Source organism: Rhinichthys klamathensis, unplaced genomic scaffold (assembly GCF_029890125.1).
Source record: "Rhinichthys klamathensis goyatoka isolate OS25496 unplaced genomic scaffold, OSU_Roscu_1.1 h1tg000393l_1, whole genome shotgun sequence".
Classification (NCBI taxonomy): Eukaryota; Metazoa; Chordata; class Actinopteri; order Cypriniformes; family Leuciscidae; genus Rhinichthys; species Rhinichthys klamathensis.
Window position 1 is genome coordinate 502728 of NW_026606895.1, and position 22243 is coordinate 524970.

Genomic DNA, 22243 nt, shown 5'->3' on the forward strand with positions numbered 1-22243 from the left:
ATGGCTGCGCTTATTTGATTAAAAATACAACAAAAATCAGTTATAGTATTAAATATTATTCCAGTGTAAATCAGCTGTTTTCTGTGTGAATATATAGTAAAGTGTAATTTATTCCTGTGATCAAAGCTGAATTTTCAGCATCACCAGTGTCAGTGTCTTCAGTGTCAAATGATCCTTCACAAATCAGTATAATATGAGGATTTGATGCGCAAGAAACATTTATTATTATTATCAATGTTGAAACAGTTGTTGGTCTGTCAGTTGTACAGTTTTTTTTTTTTTTTTTTAGGATTCTTTGATGAATGGGAAGTTCAAAAGAACAGCATTTGTTTGAAATAGAATCTTTTGTAACATTATAAATGTCTTTCCTGTCCTTGATAAATAAAAGTATTGATTTCTTTCCTCCAAAAAATCAAAATAAAATTCTCACTGACCCCAAACTTTTGAACGGTAGTGTATATATATATATATTTTTTTTATTATTGTGCACAAGGTTTGATGTCAGGAGAAAACTTTATTGCATTGACCCTTTACTGATTTGCATGTAAACCATAAAATGCATTTATAAGGATCTGATTTTCCTGATTTTGTTGTAGATCACAGTGGTGACCCTTCAAAACGTCAAAACATCAAGTAGCGAAGAACAAATTCACATCACAGCAGCTGCTTGTTCAGGATCACCTTAATCTCCCTGATTGACAGATTGTGACGGAATCCAAGTGTTCTTGAATAATTTACATCGCTAAGGTGAAGGTAGAGACTTTTAACTCCTAAATACAGCGATAAGTGCAATCTTAGCAGGATCTGTACCAGAAACAGGATATTTTAATGTAGTTTGTGGGTTAAACAAGTTCCTCGAGGCTTAAAGGTTAGATGGATGTTATGCCAGAGCTCAAGCAACTAATCAAGTGATGTTAACTATGTAAAATAACTCAATTTAACCCCTACACACATTAAAAAACGCAAATGTAGCTACACTACGGTGTGAGGCGTGAGCTTACAGCACAAACATGCAAAGTTAGCAAGCACTTTTTAGCGTTAGCAGAAAGTAGCCAGCAAAGATAGAATAGCTAAGCATACTGTAAGTCAGTACAGAAGCAAAGTCCACAAATAAAACACAAACCTTCTCAGCGCTCCCAAGACTTCACTAATGCCCTTGCCAGCGTCTTGTATCTCTCCTTCTTCTCCCCATCTCTGTGGCGTTCCTCCTCTCGCTCTTTCCTCATTACTTTAGGACCGGCAGGTGTAACTCAAGCTAGACTCTGCCTCTCCTCATGACTATTTCATCACACCTGGTCTGTCCCTATTGCACCCGAGTCCTCTTCCTTGTTCTCCTGTTCCCAGTTCACATTTTCTTCTCGTCCTCTTATCTGTGTTCTTCAGTTATTTCCAGCTCTGCCCGAACCAGCCTCAGTTTCTTCCTTGGTCAGTTTTCCAACTTCACCTGCTGGTAATGGCGCATTAATAACTAGAGTCAGTCAGTGGACGTGAACCGAGACCTCGCAGCTCAGTTGGACGTGACTGATGACTTTGCGATTTTGAGCACGCTGCTGTTTAGTATTTTAGCGTCCATGTTGTGCCGGAATATAGTGTTACTGTCTGTTCCCTGAGGACTCTACATGATCGGCTCATTAAAATGCAAGGGATCACAGAGCAAACCTCTTATTGCCTTCTTCGTTTTCCATGAAGTCACATTGATGCCAGCTCAAGATCTAGTGCTAATTGAAGTGCAGAACGCTTACCCAGTTTGATCTTGGGTTGTTTGTGCAAAACTATGTTTCTTAAGATTGCTCTATGATTTTAATATGAAAGGCCATGCCCATATTTATTCTTTAGGCACCAAATATTAAATAATTTAAGTTTAATTCGATTTTTACATCTTCTAAAAAATGTAAGTGTTTGCCCATGCGAAACTCGCCACAAGTTGGTTGGTTGTCAGGGCGTTGCTATGACATTGCAACCTGAGTGGTTGCCAGAGTGTTGGTATGAGGCTGCCATTGTGTTGCTATGTGGTTGCTATGGTGTTTTTAGTAGTTGCCAGGGCATTTCCATGTGATTGCTAGGGTGTAGTTGCAAGGTTGCTATGTGATTTCTGGGGTGTTCTGGCCTGGGTGATTTCAAAGGTTTGAGATTGCTAGGGTGTTTTGAGTAGTTGCCAGGGTGTTGCTATGTGATTGCTAGGGTGTTCTGGGTGGTGTCAAAGGTTTAAGAAAGCATTTTATTTATTATTTTTGCGGCATGGTTTTTCACCTATATTTAACAGCGCTTCAACAGAAGTACAAATACAACAGCCGTTTTTTAAATCCTATCCAAATGGTTGAAGAGAAAGGAGTAAACACGGTCACTAGTAGGTTGTGACGGCTGTCAATCAAAATGTGGAGCGGTGATTCGTTCCATGTGTTCCCTGTCAGAAAACAAATGGATAATTCTGTAAATTAACATTTTTATTTAACAGAATTTATCAACTTGTTGCCTGCTGTGCTTGTTTTAATTCACATCCTTTCTAAAAAATTTAAAGTTTTTGGTTTAATATATTCTTGATATATAAGACTGTCAATAAACTAATTTCATGTTGTTTTATATTTTATTTGTTCATTATTTATTTTGTTGGATTTTAGTTGGACTTGGTCAGAACTGTTTCAAAATAGTTGAAATGATGCCTGCTGCCTTTGGGCTCAGTGATTTTGAATTTAAATGACATGTAAAATAAAGTTAAGTTATGTTACATTGTGATGTAATTGTGTTTTCTGGAAGGGACTGAAGAACAAAGTATTTTTATCAGCTGAAATGCAGAATACAAATGTTTAAATAGACATTATATAACAGTTTCAGGTTATGTTTTAGTGTTGGTAACATGTCCCACATTGTCCCACACAAACTTAGTAATCGTCCCACATTTGGTTTGTTTGATGGTGGTCACCCTAGTTGCCAGGGTGTTGCTATGAGATTGCTAGGGTGTTATGAGTAGTTGCCAGGGTGTTGCTATGTGATTGCTGGGGTAATCTGGGTGGTGTCAAAGGTTTGAAATTGCTAATGTGTTTTGAGTAGTTGCCAGGGTGTTGCTATGTGAATGCTGGGGTAATCTGGGTGGTGTCAAAGGTTTGAGATTGCTAGTGTGTTTTGAGTAGTTGCCAGGCTGTTGCTGTGAGATTGCTAGGGTGTTTTGAGTAGTTGTCAGGGTGTTGCTATGTGATTGCTGGGGTGTTTGAGTAGTTGCCAGGGTGTTGCTATGTGATTGCTGGGGTAATCTGGGTGGTGTCAAAGGTTTGAGATTGCTAATGTGTTTTGAGTAGTTGCCAGGGTGTTGCTATGTGATTGCTGGGGTAATCTGGGTGGTGTCAAAGGTTTGAGATTGCTAATGTGTTTTGAGTAGTTGCCAGGCTGTTGCTGTGAGATTGCTAATGTATTTTCAGTAGTTGCCAGGCTGTTGCTGTGAGATTGCTAGGGTGTTTTGAGTAGTTGGCAGGGTGTTGTTATTAGAGCTGGGTTTCAATTCAAATTTCAAGAATCGATTCGATTCCGATTCTCAAGATCTTGAATCGATTATCATTATTCGATTCGATCCGATCCGATCTGATCCGATTTTCGAGATTTAGATATGAGTTTTTTTGTTTTTTCCAGCTGTTACCTGAATTACAGGACTGTAGTTATGCAACATATTGATACTATTAGGCTATTATAGACATTTAACTGCTTGTTTTTAACTTCATGCATGTGTATTGAATGTTAAACAAGTTCATAATGATAACAAACAAGACCGTTTATCGTGGTGATGTGTAGCCTACAGAGGCTTCGCACAGACAGTGAATGAGAGAGATCGGCAGAGCGCGTGCGATTACCTGCGTCTGTCTTTGAAGTCATATGTATTCGTGAAAAAGGTTGCCGTGTCAAAGGAAAGCGAAATATTTGTCATATCATCCTTTTAGCGTTCACGTCACGGGTATTTACCATAAATGCGCGTCAGGAGCAGCGCTGGTCAGCATTCCACAGCGCGAGGAAGCCGCGGGGAAATAAAATCAGCGAGTCACGCATTGAATCAATGCCATATTGGTCTCTAATAAGTGAAGCATCAGCTTCAGCGTAACCCATGCGACACATTGCTGCTCAGCTGAGCCTTGAAAAGTGGAACTCAAAGTTAAAAATAATTAACACCTTGTTTCATTACATCTCTTTTAATGAATCAGCTTTTTTGAACGTGTTCGTTGAATGAACGAATGACTCACTCAAAGCCCGTTGTTGTAACAGTGTGCGCGCTGAGTGAAAGCCTTTCAATGCGCATACAGGGATCTCTCGGCAAGTTAAAGTTCCTATTATTAAATCGATCCTCTGAGTTACGGATCGATCTTTAGAAATTAACATGAAAATCGATTCAGAATTGGTGAATCGATTTTTTCAACACAGCCCTAGTTGTTATGTGATTGCTGGGGTGTTTTGAGTAGTTGCCAGGGTGTTACTATGTGATTGCTGGGGAGTTTTAAGTAGTTGCCAGGGTGTTGCTATGTGATTGCTGTGGTGTTCTGAGTAGTTGCCAGGGTGTTGCTATGTGATTGCTGGAGTATTCTGGGTGGTTTCGAGGGTTTGAGATTGCTGATGTGTTTTGAGGTGTTGCCAGGGCATTGCGATGAGACTGCTAGTGTGTTTTGAATAGTTTTTAGGGCGTTGCTATGTGATTGCTGGGGTGTTCTTTGTGGTCTCGATGGTTTGAGCTTGGTATGGTGTTTTGGGTGGTTGTTAGCAAATGGCTACTGTATTTTCTGTCAAATAAGTCACACCTGACTTTATATTGCACTGGGTCAAAATTGCATTGTTGAGAGAAAAAACAAACTGTACGGTGCATCTGAGTATAAGACACATCTTTTCATTACATTCAGAAATAATGTGAAATGCCAGTAAATAAAACAACACATTTAGAAACATTATAAATGCTATAAACATGTATCTTAGTTTCCCTCACTCCACAAAAAATCTGTCCAGAAATCTCCGATATGCCCACCTGATTTCTAAGTCTCATCTCCTCTGCTGGTTATGGCCACTGCCCTGGATTCGTCCGGCTCCTTGGCTCCGTCCCCAGCGCTAGCTCCATGTGGCTCGGCGTGAGTTTTAGCCCCCTCTTCACCTCGGGCCTCCAGGCCAATGTCTCCACCTCAGCCTGTCGGCTCCGCCCCGGCTCTGCTTTCCCTTGGCTCCACCGTCAGTCCTAGGACTCCTCCAAGCTCCTTATTCGGTCCTCCAGCTCAACCTCTGTCAGTCATCGCTCAGCCTTCACCATGGACTTTCCGGGTCTCCTGCAAAAAATAATTAGTAGTTTTGGTGAGTATAATGCTTTTTTTCCCGTGGTGAATATGATTTTCTTCTTAATTTTTCTTTTAAATTTATAATCGAAACTTAATTTTTTTCAAACATCCATACTATTGTAACGTCTGAAAAGGGACTATTGTAACCATTGAACGACAAGATAAGGGAGGCTCCGTTTCTGAACTTATAATCGGAACGCAAGAACAACTGTACACAAACGCACCAGCCGAACTCTTTCTCTCTACCGACCTTTTCCAAACTCACCGCATTAACCCAATAACTGCCGGTGCAAAATAAAACCAACAATTATAGAGAGTCTTTGCGCTGCTACACTATTAAAAGTTATTAATTCAGGTAGGACAGAAGGCCTAGGTGTGAGATGCACGGCCCGCCACTGAATAATAGTGAGGCCTGTCTTGGTGTAAATAAAATAAAGTTTTTAATTATTAATCTCAGGGTCAATATCTAAATTAAGTGAATTGCTTTTTTTGCAGTGCAGTGTAAATTAGTTTTAAGTTGCGTTCAGATGCGAAATATCAGAGAAGACCAAGAGACGTGAGCTGAAGGGTCTCCATTGTGTCTCTCATCCATGGCCATGTGGGGTCTAGCTGGTGTTTTCTGCCTGCAGGACGCTTTGACTCAGGAGGACAGACAACATCTGTCGTTCTTTGCCCCCTCCCTTCCCTCCATTCATAGGCACACACTGCCTCTCCCAAATGGTGCCCTTTTGTATCGGCTATTGTCCGCCACTACATTGTGTGACTCTGCCTGTTCCCCAGAGCTCCATTGATGAGTGTTGTAAGAGACCTCAGCCAGAACTCCTCTGAACTTCTCCTCCAGCTTAATGTTTAGCCATAAAAGCTCAACAAAAGATGTTTTGTTCTCTATAGCTACTTCAATGTTAGGATACAAAATATCTTGCAACGTTATTTCTTAATAGAAAGCACAAACTTCTTTAAGAGAAAGGCATTAAAAACAACTTTTTTTGGTTTTGGTTGTTTTAGTGATGCATGTTTGAAATCAAGAAAGGCTTTCCCGCCAAAACACCTGCCAAATAGCTTCATCCATTTAGGAAATCTGCCAACTAGTTCAGGGTTTTTTTTCCCCCTCAGCTCTTCCCAAAGCTTTAAATTTCTCTCTCTAGTCTGGTTGGAAAACTTGTAAACATCCTGCAGCTATTTGACGGCTTTTCTCAAAGGCCCATTTCTTGAGCGATGCACCCGCGGCAGGCAGAATGTGGGGTAAAGCGATGAATAGCCCAGTATGGGGTGACCAAGAGGCCAGAGCAGATGTTAATGATTAGCTTCGTTCTCATCCCTATAAAGAACCCGCATCCCAATCTATTCCGTATTTTCTAAGGAACCATTTCTAACCCTTACAGAGTGGCACACATAAAAGTCACAAATCCAACACCCAGAAAAGACTTAATAAAAAACGTGAATCACCACAAAAGAAGCTTAAATAAAAAGAGGCTCCAATTTAGCAGCCTCTAAAAGTTTTTCATTTTGTTTTTGGTGTTATGTTCATGTGATTTATAAGTTTGTCTTTACTTTAGACTGAAAATGCTGTAACGATTGTGTCGGTATTCAAATATGAATGTAAAGATGCTGAGCGTTAACATTTAAGACCAGTGTATGTGGTGCAGCTGTCAATAAAACAATAACATATATTCAATAGTTCATAATCTTTATTTGGAAAAATAATTTAAGCTAAACCTTCATTCAGAGAAAGGAAATCAAACAAAAACCTGTTAATGAAAACAATAGCATTAATAACATTTTTTTACAATCCTTCTTTAAATATCTTTTTCTCAAAACATCCCAGCAACCCGAAGTGCCTTTGCAAGTAACAGGAGCAACTTAGGAAAAACGCAAACTTAAATAATCTTAAAAACATTACAAATATTTAGAAATACAACTTAAATAAAAATAAATTAACTTAAATCATACAACTCTTGTTATAAAAAAGAAAGCAAAAATACATACAAACAAGGATATTATTCATCATCAACAAAAACTTATTTTCTTACGTCGAAAAACAAATTACGCACATTTTCTAAACCATAATGCAAAAAAAGCGGAGGCTTGGAAGACTTTGAGATTTTCTTTTTGAGCACTTATTTTTCCCATTTACACAGTGATCAAGTAATAAACATAGTTTCCACTGGTCATGTGACAGGATATGACATCATGTGACATTTTAACCCAGTGCAAGACAGGCCAGTATGGTCTGGTAACATCCACCGTTTTGATGTAGTCCCTTGTACACTGACTTGTGGGGCCAGCAAATGTTGCCAAAATATTGCTAAAATGTTGTCACAACTTTGCCACGGTGTCGCTGAGACAGTCAACGGCAAGAAAATTTGTGACACATTTATTTTAAACTACTTCCTTAACATCCTTAATGTTTGGTGCAGTCTCTGGGCACAGTAAAAGCCTGTGGGAATTATTGGCGAAAAACCAGCAAATGTTGCCAAAATATTGTTAAAACGTTGCCACAATGCTGACAAAGTATTGGACATCACATGGCAAAACACTGCGATACTTTACTTTCCTTGTATCTTTCTGTTACGTTTTTTTTCCTAATGCCATTTTCGTGTGTGATGAACCCACGTTTAAAAAAAAAAACTTTAAAAATGGACACACATTGTCCAACACCTTTAAAATGGCTTTACAGGTAAATTTTACAACTACATTTGAAATTTCAATGACACTCCTGCCATCATTATCATTTCCACAAGTTTCCAAGCCTACAGGCCACCACTGCCTGTGCTTCTTTCAGTACAGAGAACCAGCTCATCCTGAATATCAGTTAATCAGTCTTAGTTTCTCAGCAGCAGTAGTCACGAGGTGGGACGTTTCCACCTAAGGTTTCGAGCAGCAGCATTTTCTTAGGGAGTTCAAAATGTCTCCCATAGGACACAATGAGCATCGGCTTCCTGCAGGCCCATTACACCTGAGATTGGGAAAAGGACGAGACAATGAAAAGTCTGTTAGTTCTCAGATTCAAGGTAAGGATGCCGAATGGATGTACGTTCTTTGCATGATGTAGTGAAGTCAACTAGTATATGTGACACTCACCTCAGTTGCAATTACACATTCATCTTTTTCCTCCGACATCACCATGACGGATTTGTATTTGGTGTCGACACAAGCCGACGTGGATGCCGATGCACATGCCGACGCACATGCTGACTCGGAATACAGCGAATCGGAATAGTTTGATTCTGAATACTTTGATTCTGAGTACTTTGATTCAGAATACTTTGATTCAGAATACCTCGACTCTGAATATTTTGACTTTTCTGATGCATCACTGTAAAGAAAAGAGAGGGAATAGTGTGTTAGCAATGCATTCATTTGAGAGCACGTTGAGTTGATAGTTACAAGAAGAAATCTTAATACAAGAATAACACCAGTTTTACCTTTTCAGGCGTTTCCTGCGCTTCTCCTCAAACTCGGAAGAGTCCTGCAGAGATTGGCACTTTACGTCCTCGCAGCTATCGGACAACTCCTTCGCCGTCATTTCCTTCCCAGCGTGCTCCAGTTTCACCTCGTGCTTCGCCTCGTATTTTACTTCATGCACCAGGTTGTAGTCTGCAGGTGGATGTCTTGTCTTATAGCTCCTCTTCTCTGTCGTCATGCTCAGGTCGTCGTGATCGCTGTGAAAATCGATCTTCTTGTTGATGTTCTTGACAGGTGCTACCCCGACGACACTTACAGCCAGATCTTTGTCACGATGACAGTTGTTTGTAAGGTTGTTGATCGTTTCGTTTTCCCCGTTGGCGACCTCCTCCTCCCTATCCCGGCGGCGCTGCTGGACCTTTGAGCGAACGCAAACCACCACCACGGCACATGCGACCACCAACAACAGCACAAGCAGGACTCCTGATCCCACAGCAGTCCAGGGAACGTCACTGGCTATTTGGGAGGCTCTATCCGGAAGCAAGAACTGGCAATTGCGTCCTCCATATCCCGAAACGCAAGCACACACGTATCGGTTGTTTCTCTCGTGGCAGGTGGCGCCGTTATGGCAGGGGTTGTGTTGGCAGCGGCTCACAGGTGAACTGCAGTTTCGCCCGGTGTAACCAGGTGGGCATGTGCAGATGTAACCACTGGCGCTTTCCTGACATGTCCCGCCATTTTGGCAAGGGTACAGCGAGCACTCGTCCCCGGCGCGATCGCAGTTCATACCCGTGAAGCCTTCTGGACACTGGCACAGGTACGAGTTCACCAGGTCAACGCACCGTGCACCTGTGGATCAAAGTGGGGAGAGAATGAGATTCTGGACTGGTTTCAACACAAAGATCAATGAAGTTCAAATACAAAAGTGCAACATACCGTTCGAGCATGGACTGGAGGAGCAATGGTCGATCTTCTTCTCGCAGTTGAACCCTGCGTATCCAGTGGGACACTGGCAGAAATAACCACCGTCTGGGTTGTCGGCGCAGCGTCCGCCGTTAAAGCACGGCCCATCCGCACACGTCATGGCGCTAAGCTCGCAGTTGTTGCCATAAAAGCCCGGTGGACAGGTACAGCTGTAGGTGTTCTCCATGTCCTGTGAAAGCAAAAGGTATGGGATGCTCAGCAAACAGAACGAGTGTTTTATTGCAAACACATGGGTTTATATGTGGTTGTAAAGTCTTAGGGCAGGGATGGGCAACTTCGGTCCTGGAGGGCCACTGTCCTACAGAGTTTAGCTCCAACCCTGAAAAAAATCACCTGCCTGTAACTTTCTAGTGATCCTGAAGACCTTGATTAGCTTGTTCAGGTGTGTTTGATTAGGGTTGAAGCTAAACTCTGTAGGACAGTGGCCCTCCAGGACCGAAGTTGCCCATCCCTGTCTTAGGGTGTATGTATTCACACCAGGAAAGTCCGCTAGTTCACTTGCTTTGGTCTGGACCTTGTTTGTTTGATGTGGTTCTTTTTTTTTACACTTTTTGAAAGTGAACCAAAATTTGTAAACAAAACCACACGTGTGCTAAGGTCATCCATTCATTGGACAGAAATTCAAACCATACCAGAGTTCGTTTGTAACCGGACCGAGACCACCTCTTCAGCTGGGTCTCGGTACGGTTGCTTGACCCGTGTTCATTTTCGTATGTTTGCTGTATTCACACCTGCCCACCAAGGGGGGAAACGAACTTGAGTTTGATTCGATCGAACCAAACAAGACAGGTGTGAATACACCCTAATTTATATAAAACATGTACACTTACAATGCAGCTTCCTCCGTTGCGGCAGGGGTTCCCTGTGCATTCGTTGACCTCAATCTCACAGCTGGCTCCAGTGAATCCTGGGCGACAGGAACAGGTGTAGCTGCCCTGACCGGTGTTACTACAAGTGGCTCCATTCAGGCAGGGCTTATGATGTGTGCAGTAGTTCAGATCTGTAACAGAGGCGGACATATGTTGAGCACATGTGGATTAAGCAGCGACACATGGTTGAACCGCAGCTGGACAGCTGTTGCTCGCTCTTTCTTTTGTAGTCTTGTGCACTTGGGAACTCATATTTCTCTTTCAGCCAGCCTCTCTACCAAACATCCTTCTGTCATTTAGTCTTCCAAGGCCATTATAAATGCTTTTCTTTGATCTTTTGTGTGTCTTACCTTGGTTGCAGAAGAGGCCTCCCCAGCCTTCCTGGCAGTTGCATTGCCATGGTTGTTGGCAGGTCCCATGAAGGCATCCTGGGTAACGTATGCACTCATCACAGTAGCGTCCTTTAAAGCCCACTCTGCACCTGATGCACAATATAAACAAATGATCCAGTTAGAAAATCAGTCCTGAATGTGATTTCAACAGCTAATGATGTAATCATTGTGATGAACGTACTTGCACTCTCCAGGTTTCTCGCAGAAGCCGTGCTCCTCATCACATCCTGGGAGGCAAATTGCTGTAAGGAGGATAAAACACCTGCATTAGGATCAAGGATCCACAACTTTTACATTTTCCCATAAAATTTTCGTGTCAAATGAGGGGGCCACGTAAACCTATTAGCGTTCTCTCTTGCTTAAAAAAATAAATGCTCAAATCTCCTAATCACCTCTGAAGAATTTCTGCTTAACACATGACAACAATAGGGCGCTCACAAACAAGGGGACCCTTCTTTCCTCCCTCTCTTCACTATGGGTCAAAACTTTTTTTTCTCCTCCCCTGTGCTCTCGATGTCTCCGGGTAGGGAAGATAAGAGTGGACAGCTGGTGTATGCGCGGCCAGCGGGCGACAGCTGCTCCATTGTCTGCGCACTCCCGGCAGCTGCCCACTTCAAACAATACCTCCCCTCCGCCAGCCAATCGGCAGCCGGCCCACTCCGTGAGCAGCCAATCGAACGGCAGCATGTAAATTTATGGCACGCGTGAGATTATTCCTAAAAACTTTCCTCCTCCCGACTAGAATAAATCAAGTGGTGTGTTGTGAGAGTGGGCTGGAAGGGGGAGTGTGAGTGTGGGGGGCAGGGTTTTAGTTACAAGTTGTTTGTAACCGTTAACTTTTTTTTCTCCCTCTCTTTTCTAAATAACAGCACAGCCTTTCAAAAATCTGAGTTTTTCATGATAGCAGAGCGTTATGTTTACTATACCATTAATAATTTAGTAATATACAATATTTTTTTACTCACGTTCTGTGCAGTATTGGCCCTTCCATCCCGCGTCGCAGATGATTTCTCCACTTCCCCCACAGGTGAAATGACCGAATGCGTCGTCCCTGGGCCGGCAAAACACGGAGCATCCCTCTCCGTAGTAGTGCTCATCACACACAAAGCGGTAGGAGTACTTGAGCTCGGTTCGACCCACGCTGTGAAGGTCCTGAGACCAGTCCTCGCCCACAGTCAAGTGCCTCTGTGTGGTCATGGTGCTGATGATGCGCTCTGGGTTTTCTGTGTAGAAAATGCATGTTTTTCAGTCATGCCGTTCAAAACAATATTCATACACTACTCATTCTTTTCTCTTTTTACTGTCAGATAACATACCTGTTGTCAGATCCTCTTTGGAATCAGCATGCACCGCTTCAATGATAAGAGAAAAAGTTCCCTGCAATAGCAAAAACAGATTTGTCCATTAGAAAATGAGCTGACCATCACTTTTGAAGTCAGTGCATTGGTACTAAAGGGTACTCACCGGCCATGTGAAACCGAAATTCATCCTGATGGGATTGGTGAAAGAGCCATCCGGTAAGGTATCTGGCACTTGGAAAGAGTTGGACCCCAGCACAGGGGTGGCGGTGCCTCCGTAGGTGCAGGGTGGCTCTGGAGATGCATTGGGCTGATAGTGTTTTAAACAGATGCGGAAAAAAGTCTTGCAGTCGCACTGCTGGTACGGGGTGGTAAGTCCACCTTTACAGCAGTTCTTGTTGCCTTGCACGCCCTTCTTGTTCAAAAACTCCTGCAACTTCAGCTCGAAGACGCCTGAGGAAGACGCCTGGAGAAGAATGAATGTATGAGTATTAGATCTAAATGTGATTGCAATTTAACACATTACCTTATTCTGACATGAGCGAGGAGTCCTTACCTGGCAGAGCAGCATGTACAGGATGGAGAAGAGCAACAGTAAGTGGCGTCCCATGATTAATAAATAAATAAATAGTTTTTTTTATGAAAGTCTTTGAGCAAACTTGGCTGCTCCCAGATCAGTCAGGAGATCCCTCGTATTAAAAGCCTCTTCTTTTCGCCGGCTGATTCATTGGAAGAGGCTTGCTTTCAAAAGATACTGAGCATGAACGCAGTTCCCTTTCATGTCAAAACAATTCCCAGTTCTTCCCCGCGAAAAAAAAGTGTGTCCAAAACAAACTGAAAGTTCCAAATTAAAACAGAAGTCTTGTGGAATACCGTCGGAATGATATAATCCTCAAAATTCGGAGAAGAATGCGCGTGTGTGCTCTTATAATTCCTTCTTCGTCTGATCCTAAACCAGGGTTTGTCACTGCTCCAACATCCCTCCACACGTCTTTCTCCGACGGACACTGTGCGTTTGTATCTGGAGCGAGGCCGCCTGCCGCCAGTTTTATACGGGGTGCCACATGCCGGGGTAATAATATGCTAATGAACCGCTACCCCCAATCTGTCCCACGCTTTACAATGCGGCTCGCTTGCAACCAGCCCCTACCAACCAACCAACCAAACACATCAGTGCGCTGCTGTGTGTGCGTAAAAGTGACGGTAATTTACAACTTGAAGTTTTAGACACATTATTTATTATTATTTGCATTAGAATATGACACAGTGCAACGTGACGTATAAGTTTTATTTTCTTTTGTTTTCATTTACGCGCTCAGGGAGTTTAATACGCGTGTTTTTGTGTGTGTCTAAAAAAAAATCAACTTTTAAAAATTAGTTAAAAGTTTAACTTCCAGCACATTTGAGAAAGACATTCTCAGTTTTCAACTCATGTCTACTTCCCTTTGCGTTTCCTGTTTGAGGGAGTCCTGATTTGTGTCTAAAAAACATTCCTCAGGCTAACACTGTGTGTGCGTCAGGCAAACTCACAAAAGAATACGCATCATTTGTATGGAGGCCAAATTCTCCACTTGCTTTTCCCTTTTCCTCTGTGTGTGTGTGTGTGTGTGTGCCTGCGCGCGCGCGTGCGTGTGTGTGTGTGTATACGCGTGCAGTGAAAGAGTTCGAAGCGCGCGCGCGTGTGTGTATGTGTGTGTGTGTGTGTATGTGTTACTCGCGTGGCCATCCCCCGGGCGCACCGCTATTGTGTGCTGGCGGAATAAGTTTGCTCTCAGCTGTATGGTAATTTGGGCAGCACCTGCGCTACCGTTCTCATAATCGGCCGATCCGCGGAGCCCCACAAAAACAAGCAAATCGCCTCCTTATCGTTCCATTCTCAGGAGCCCATTCAAACAAATATATGTTTGTTTTTCTTCGTCTTTTGAACCTCTTCGATGCCCGACTGTTGTCTTACATTAGAAGAACCCGCTACGATTTTTTTCCCTGTAGCTAGAATTCGTTGTGCGAAAAAAAGTGTGTGTGTGTGTGTGTAGGAGAGAAAAAAGAGCGAGATTTGCGCGTGTGTAATGGGGGTGGTGGAAGGGGGGTCTTAATTTGGTCGTTCATTTAAGTGCGATTTTCTTAAGCACAAAAGCTTTTCGCCTGAGGTCCATAGTAACCAAACACAAGTGAGACAAATTACATCACTGTGTTAAGATATGCTTTGAGCTCTTTCTGTATTTCCAATCCACCAACCTTTAAATGAGCCAAATTTTCTGACATCATAGAGTGGGAAAAAAATCGATTCCTGGTGAAACTTTGCTGGTCGCGGGGGGCTGGGGCGGGACTTTGGGCATGGGCTGGCAAATATGGAATTCCTCTTTTTCTGTATTTGCTCCCTGTGTGTGTGAGATTTGAATTTAGCATTTGAATTATTTTACTATTTCCCCCAAACATGTATGCTAAAAATAGCCTATTAGGATTTTGTATTTTTACACTGTTCATGTTAATGATTAAAAACTGGCATTTGTGAAGCTTTACAGTAAAAAAAATAAAACACAGTGGCTATGTTCTGAATGTTTTATATTTTACTAATTCAACATGCCAATCTGAGGTATGGATTTTTTTACATTTATTTTTAATAGTAAATGTTCTGATGACAACACAGGTGGTACACAGATCAACTTAAAGTTTATCAAATTTTGCCTCAAAACCAAATGATCTGCATAAAGATAGTGTGAACCACAAAAAAACATAAATATATATAATGCAGAGCTAAAACAGACTGATGCATAACATCAAGACAAAGCTATTTAAAAAAAAACATAGAATTCAACAAATGTAATAGTTTGCACAGGGAATTCTGGGAATGTTTCCTTGCCCATGAAAAAAAAACGATTTTATTTTTAAAAACTTTTTGGGTAGTTTTTATGTGTTGTTGCTGAATAATTTTTTTCTTAGTAGCCTATACACTCTTAAAAATAAAGGTTCTCCTTATTCTGCATCTGGTTCCATGAAAAACCTTTAACACCAATAGAATCTGTCCATTCCTCAAAAGGTTCTTTATAGCAAAAAAAAAAGAAAAAGTTTTTAAAAGTGTTTCTCACATTAAGAAAAATAATGGTTTCACAGACAGGTTCTTTGGGGAACCAAAAATAGTTCAATGGCATCACTGCGACAATAACTTTTTGGGACCATTTCTTAACAGTGTAGTAAAGTGTAAGGTAGTTAATAAACCTACTACTTTTTCTTTAACTATATATCTTTAAAGGAAAAATGAATTTATTGGCTTATGATAGGCCTGTTTAGTGATGCATGTAATGATTGGTGTATTTTTGCAACGTGTCTTAAAGTTAACCAATTCACTTTTTCTGTAACCAATTCATTTCACTGTATTATTTATTTCCCCTTTTTAATATCAAGGCAAACATGAGTTCTCGAGCAACAGCTTTTAGTCAGGTTGTTTTGCTCGTTCCTTCTCCCTTGTGGAATGAACTAACAGTTGAAGCCTGCAGTAACTCAAGCCCCTCAGCTACCAGGTCAGTGGGACTCGCTTGCTTCTTGTTCTTGCCTTTCTTTGCGCTTTCGTTTTTCATTGATTGTGAAGCCCCTCGGGGGACAGTCACTGAAGGGGGTCTACGGTACGCCTTCAGACGCGACCAGACCCTTACACACCATCTGCCACTGACTAAACGCCTGTCTCCTCCCTCCCTCTGCCCGAGTGTGTGTGTGTGTGTGCTCACTGCCCTGGGTCTAAATTGAACTAGAAGCATGTTAAAGAACCTGTAACGGTATGGGCCGGCAGGGGCCAGATGGCGCAGGCGAAGCCAGAAGTGTTGCAGTCCCAGCGGAGTTAGACAGCACATGGGCGGCCGTGGGAACCTAAGCTGGGCTCGCATCACACGGGATCGATCATATGAAGTCGTGTGGGGATCACAATTAGGGGCTATAATGTTGTTTGCGACCTATCGATCGGCGAAGGGGTTGGAGAATCTGATTTGATACGCCACGGCTTATTTTACAAAAACGTGGCACTAGATTGGAGAAGGTAACATGGATGAGAGGGCAGAAAGAGAGGCGCGCGCGCATCCAGAGTGTTAGGGAGGGGGTTAACTATTTATTTTTAAAGTGAATTTTAGACTTTTTTTTTTTTTTTCTTGGAGCAATTTGTCTATAGGTTCGTGTCGCGCAACTATTGGCCAACCATAAATTATCTCAAATACTGTAAATAAAGCACTATTTTTCATAATATAATTGGTCGATTTATATATAGGCGAATTCAGGGTGATTTGGGATGACTAGGAAAAAGTGTCCCAATCAACCTGAATTCACCCCTATGTGATCCTTATGCTACATTATGACCGCACAGCGTCACTTTATTATTACGGTTACGCGCTCGTTCACTTTGACTAGTTCGTTTTTAAATGTTTATCATTAGCTGCTAAAACCCTGTCGAAATATATACTTGTATATACAAAAGCATAGGCAAATGCACTTTTACTAACACACCCAACCTTTTGTTTTCACTTCCTTTGGGGGTTAGAGGAGGGGTAGCCTAATTCGCACCCTGTCCATCTTAGAATGAGAAATGCGTGTTTTAGTCGCATATTTATCATATAGTTCCGCTTAAATACAAAAAGCACGCGCGTTGATCAGAGGCTACCTGTGGTCCATGCATTGTTTCAACTTTCAGATCGTATTACTTTGAGCAGCTGCCCGCGGGCGCGCAGAACAATCCACGCGCGCCCTGGCTCTGACCACGAGGCTCATTATCATGCGCCGTTGCCATGGACATGGTGGTCGTGGCTTCATTGAGGTTCTCTCGGGGGCCTCCCGAGGGGATACAATCATTCAATAATTACGCAGGGATCTTCTTATTTGCGCCCGTGTGAGTCTGTTTGTGGGTGTGTGCGAGCGTAAGGAAACAGGCGTGGACGTTTGGGAGCTGACGCTTGTCGCGTGCCTGCGCGTATCAAAACACATCTGCTTCCAGGGCTCCTGGGACTGATGCGCGCGTCCGGCCAGTCGGCCACCACAACATATCGACCTCTGTCTCTCTCTCAACATATTGATTTGACAAGGAATATGCATTTTTGACACCACAATCCCCACGCTAAAGATGTCGATGCATCCCACGTGATGTTTTTGTGCTGGAAATGATTCCTCTTAGTTCCACTTTAGCTACCAGTCAAAAGTTTGCACACACCTCACAATGTGTTTCTAATAATCTTCAATACCTTTTGATCTGATAGCTTGAATGCTTTAAATTAGTTTTGTAGCCAAATACAGTGGCCAGTAGAAACTGAAGTCATGTCTCAATGTTATTTCATTAGATAAGAAAAACCAATGTGGTATTTAATTTAAAGAGGTAAAGTATCCTACTTTAAAACAGCATACAAGTCCAACTAATCTGTCAGTTTTTGGCCAATATGAGACTATGATATATATATAAAAACACACATTATAAAAATATAATTTTATATATATATTATAATTTTGACCAGTACTGAATTAGCCTATTATTCATAATAAATAAAATGTTTTTTAAATTTAAAATAATATTTAAATATTTAACATTATATATGTGTGTGTGTGTGTGTGTGTGTGTGTTATGTAAAATATATGTATTATATTTTAAAAAATCTAACTTAAACAAAATCCAAATGATTAGTTATATAAATATGTTAAAGAAGCTCAAGTTAGAGTAAAATGACGTTTTTAACTATATTTTAAAGCTGATTTTAAACAATAAAGTGCTCAAAGTCGAGTATGTGCCACTCTTTGTGTTTGTGAAGCATTAGTGGATCGTGTTGATAGTTAATGTGATGGTTTTTCTTGCTGGAACACCTGTGACGTTAAGGAGAACTGAGGTCTTCCACTAAAAACAGCTGATTCAAAGACAAAAAAGCTAAAATTATGTAGAAAAGTGAAGAGGAAAAAACTCTTGCTTCAATATTGTTTTTTATAATGCAGTGATGATGAGGCATTAAGTGTGACTTAATACATTTTGGGGTCACAGTATAAATTGTGCATGAACTTATTCATTATTCATAAAATTTAATTGGAATGGACTGAAAATCAATGCGTATGTTCCTCCTTCACTCTTACAAATAAAGCTTACTGAACTGAGTTCCCTTGTCTTATCTCGCTTATACACTCAAAATTATGTTAAACTGCCCGTTTTGGCAAGTTAAAATAAGCACTTAAATTAATGAAAAAGTCTTAATGAACTAAAACAGGTGGGAGAAAATGTGATGCGTGTCAGATCTGTGCATTTGTTCTTAAAGTGACAGTAGCTCAAAAATCTGCACAAATCTTTAATAAGGATTAATGTACATCTAATTTATAATATTTCATACCTGAATACTGTTAGGCACACCTGAAATCTGTTTATTTTATTTGTATATTTGTTCTATTGCTTGTAATTTGTTAATTTGTTAACATTATTTATGAAAATACTATTTATTTATTGAAAATTGTGGCAGGGCAAGTAACCATTAAACTCCTTATCATTGAGCCCTGTGTAAAGACCTGCTCCTTTTGTTATAAAATAAAGTTTAAAATCTTTTACGGGGGAAACAAAATAAAATAATGTTAAAGGAATGTCACTTTGCCCTCCTTCCATACATCTCAAAACCGGAGCCGGATCTCATATTGGTTGATAATATAAAGTAAGCCTAGGATCTAGACTAAGTTTAATTTTAGTCTCTCATGTTTGTTTGTTTTTCACCCCCATAGTTTACTGTTACTTTATAATGCGAAGGACCGTAATAACAAAGAACGAGTAGGTGTGTCCAAACTTCTGACTCGTAGTGTACTCCAGGCTTTTGTTTTGAAAGTGAAGTCCTGTGTGTGTGTGTGTGTGTGTGTCTCTGCAGCATCTGCCCTGAGGATGAACAGATGTAGGCACCTGTGTTTAGGACTCACACATCCCCCATCCTCCTTTTCTTCTGCCTCTCCTCCCTTTTAACCTCCTCAATCCTCCTCAGAAGGGCCCACAAAGAGGGAACAGGGGAGGAGGGGGGCAGAAACTATACCCCCTGCTCTATACTTCCATCACCCCCTCACACACACACACACACACACACGTTCCCTGAGGACACATGCTCTCTATGAGCCTTTGTCATGAGCACTATCTTCCAGACAGGCTCAAACAATCTGTTGCAGGATGATTGCTCATTTCCAAACAACGCTGACGACACAGGTGTGTGTGTGTGTGTGTGTGTGTCAGGTTGATTTAATATGGGACGCTACAGCTCTGGAGTGTCAGGTTGGGAGTAACACATGGTGCCTGATGGATCACGGGGTGTGATTGTATGTTACAAGAGCCTCAGGTATACAGTAATCACGCTTCTGTAACAAAATCAAGCCTCACACCCTCCGAAAGTGCACTGTAAAAATTTTTTTCGTAAAATAACGGTAAAAAGTCTGGCAGCAAAGTTGCCAACCACTTACCGTCAAATTACAGTAAAAAAACGTAAATTATTTTACAGAAAAATTTTGTTTTTTGAAAACGGATATTTACTGTAAACATTTTCTGTATTTTTACAGTCAAACTGCTGTAGAAAGAAAAAAAAATCTCATAAAAAAAATGTCTGTTGAATGTTAAACGAATGTATAAATCTGTATAAAAACTTACAAATATTGCAGAAATACCTTAAAATTACATAATTAAATCAAAGACTTCTGTTTTAATACAGTATTATTTGGTATATTTTTAGGATAATCCAATCCATCTACAAGAACTCCTTGTCAAAGTAAAGACTTTTCTATGTAAAACACACAGAAAATGTTGTATAATTACCTTCAGATACCCTAATTTAAAGCCTAATACCAGTATATTGATCGATTTAAACTTTTATTTTATGTCATTATTCAATCTATTTACAGTAAATTCCTGTTAAATATTGGTTTTATCCTGTACAAAAAAACAAGATCTTGTGATATTAAGTTTCAGAAACATATTTTTAACAGTTATTGCTTTATTAAAACATTATTTGACAGTAATTACAGACACATCTCCAATAAATGTACAAGCTTTCACCATTAATGTATGCAGGTTTACTTTATATAAACATTATTTGACAGTAATAACAAGCAACTCTCCAATATTTCTACATATTTGTACCATTTAAATACAGTGTGCTACTTTATATAAAGATTATTTGACAGTAATAACAAGCAACTCTCCAATATTTCTACATGTTTACCATTTAAATAAGGGGGTTTACTTTATATAAACATTATTTGACAATAATTACAGGCAACTCTCCAATATTTCTACATATTTGTACCTTTAATGTATGGGGCTTTACCTTCTATATACTTTTAACATCAATGTATGAGGTATACTTTATAAACCTTTATATAAACATTGCTTTATACTAATTAAAATCAACTTTCCAATATATCAACATGACATTTACTCAATGTATGGATTCACTTTATATACACATTAATAGACAGTAATTACAAGCATTTCTCCAATATATGTAAAAATACACATGTTTATTTTATGTAAACAATATTTGATAGCAATTACAAGCAACTGTCCAATATATGTGTACATACTTTTTCCATTATGGCATGGGGTTTACTTTAAAATGCACATAGGCTTAAAACACGGTCAAGTCCTTTAGTCAAAAAGTTCTTTGTTCTTAGTTCAGAAGCTAAGTTCTTTCCAGTAACAAACAAAGTTAATATATAATCAGTATTAATATACAGATGTGAATGTGCATGCTAAAAAAGTTCATTTGGCAGATTGATATTCACCCACGTCCTTTCAAAATTCCAACGATGGCTATGATCCTCTGTAGTGGCTCTCACCAGGCATTGTCCTGAAAAATAGATAAGATGTATCATGCTTGTAAAAATCGCCAGAGCAGAGCCATTAGGTTGCCCCTTAACAATAATTGCAGTTTGGAGCTTGAATGAAAATTGAACTGTATGCGTTGCGACGTTCGTCTGTTATAGGACAACTTAGTTTGAATAAACGAGCAGACACTGATTAGCTACTTGCTCTACGTTTATTTAAAATTGCGCGTTTATTTAAAAGGTGCGCGCGGACCATAGACAGTAAAAGAAACGGACACGTCGTCGAGTATAAACAAGGCTTTACTCCGTGTCAGCGCGCACTCTGATCGGTAAGGGCCCTTACATAGTCAACGCATCGGTACGCATACGCGTGCGCAAGGCTACACATCGCTACGCTTCGGCCGCCATTATGCGTCGATGCGTAGCCAAATGTGTCATCCTAGTTTTTGATACGCGACGCGCCGATGCACGCAATACTATGCGTTGTCGGTGGGGGCGACATTGCAAGTAATGTACATAAAAAGGTATATTATTATGTTTACAGAAGAAGAAGATTTGAATACAATGGTGGGCGAAGAGGAAAAGTTATGCGAGCTTGTTCGTATACATCCTTTGTTGCCGCCGATGTAAAATCAGCAATATGCACTCCTCTTCAGTTGCCATTTTGATCTGAATATTACGTGACCCGACTCTAGACTCTACTACCCCCTGCTGCGCGATCGGTGTATTGCATTTCACGCATCGCCGGTGACGCTTGTGTACTATGAAAAGGAGCGCGTCGCTCACGTTGCTTGCTCGCGTTGCTCGCGTTGACTATGTAACGGCCCTAAAGGTGCACAGACCTCTCCCGAATCATCTCCAGCACTCAGCCTCTGAAGCGCTTCGGAGGCTGAGTGCTGGAGATGATTCGGGAGAGGTCTGTGCACCTTTAGGGCCGTTACATAGTCAACGCGAGCAACCAACGCGAGCTACGCGCTCCTACGAGCCCTAACTCTCCACCTGTTTCCCTCGTAAGCTGATAATAGTATTTAAACATTCTCTATGATAAAACATTTTTGTAAAAATATTTGAATAACGGTTTTGGCGGTTATAGAGTTCTAATGACGACGGTGTTCAACTATAACTGTCGGTCTCACGGTTATATAATAACCTTCACACCCCTACTGTTACGTGTTTGCAAGAGGCAACAGTAACTTGTAAGATGTAAC

General features: G+C 40.8%; 1 protein-coding gene across 1 annotated transcript; it reads right to left on the reverse strand.

Moving 5' to 3' along the window:
- Nucleotides 1-7655: 7655 nt before the first annotated feature.
- Nucleotides 7656-13400, reverse strand: dla (deltaA). The gene is made up of 11 exons (XM_056234359.1): nucleotides 12799-13400; nucleotides 12409-12708; nucleotides 12261-12321; nucleotides 11910-12167; nucleotides 11126-11186; nucleotides 10903-11033; nucleotides 10514-10683; nucleotides 9636-9852; nucleotides 8720-9548; nucleotides 8376-8610; nucleotides 7656-8250 (listed from the first exon to the last, which is right to left on the reverse strand). The coding sequence occupies exons 1-11, from the start codon at nucleotides 12850-12852 to the stop codon at nucleotides 8245-8247; spliced, it is 2322 nt and encodes a 773-aa protein (XP_056090334.1). The 5' UTR covers nucleotides 12853-13400; the 3' UTR covers nucleotides 7656-8244.
- Between the last annotated feature and the right edge of the window lie 8843 nt (nucleotides 13401-22243).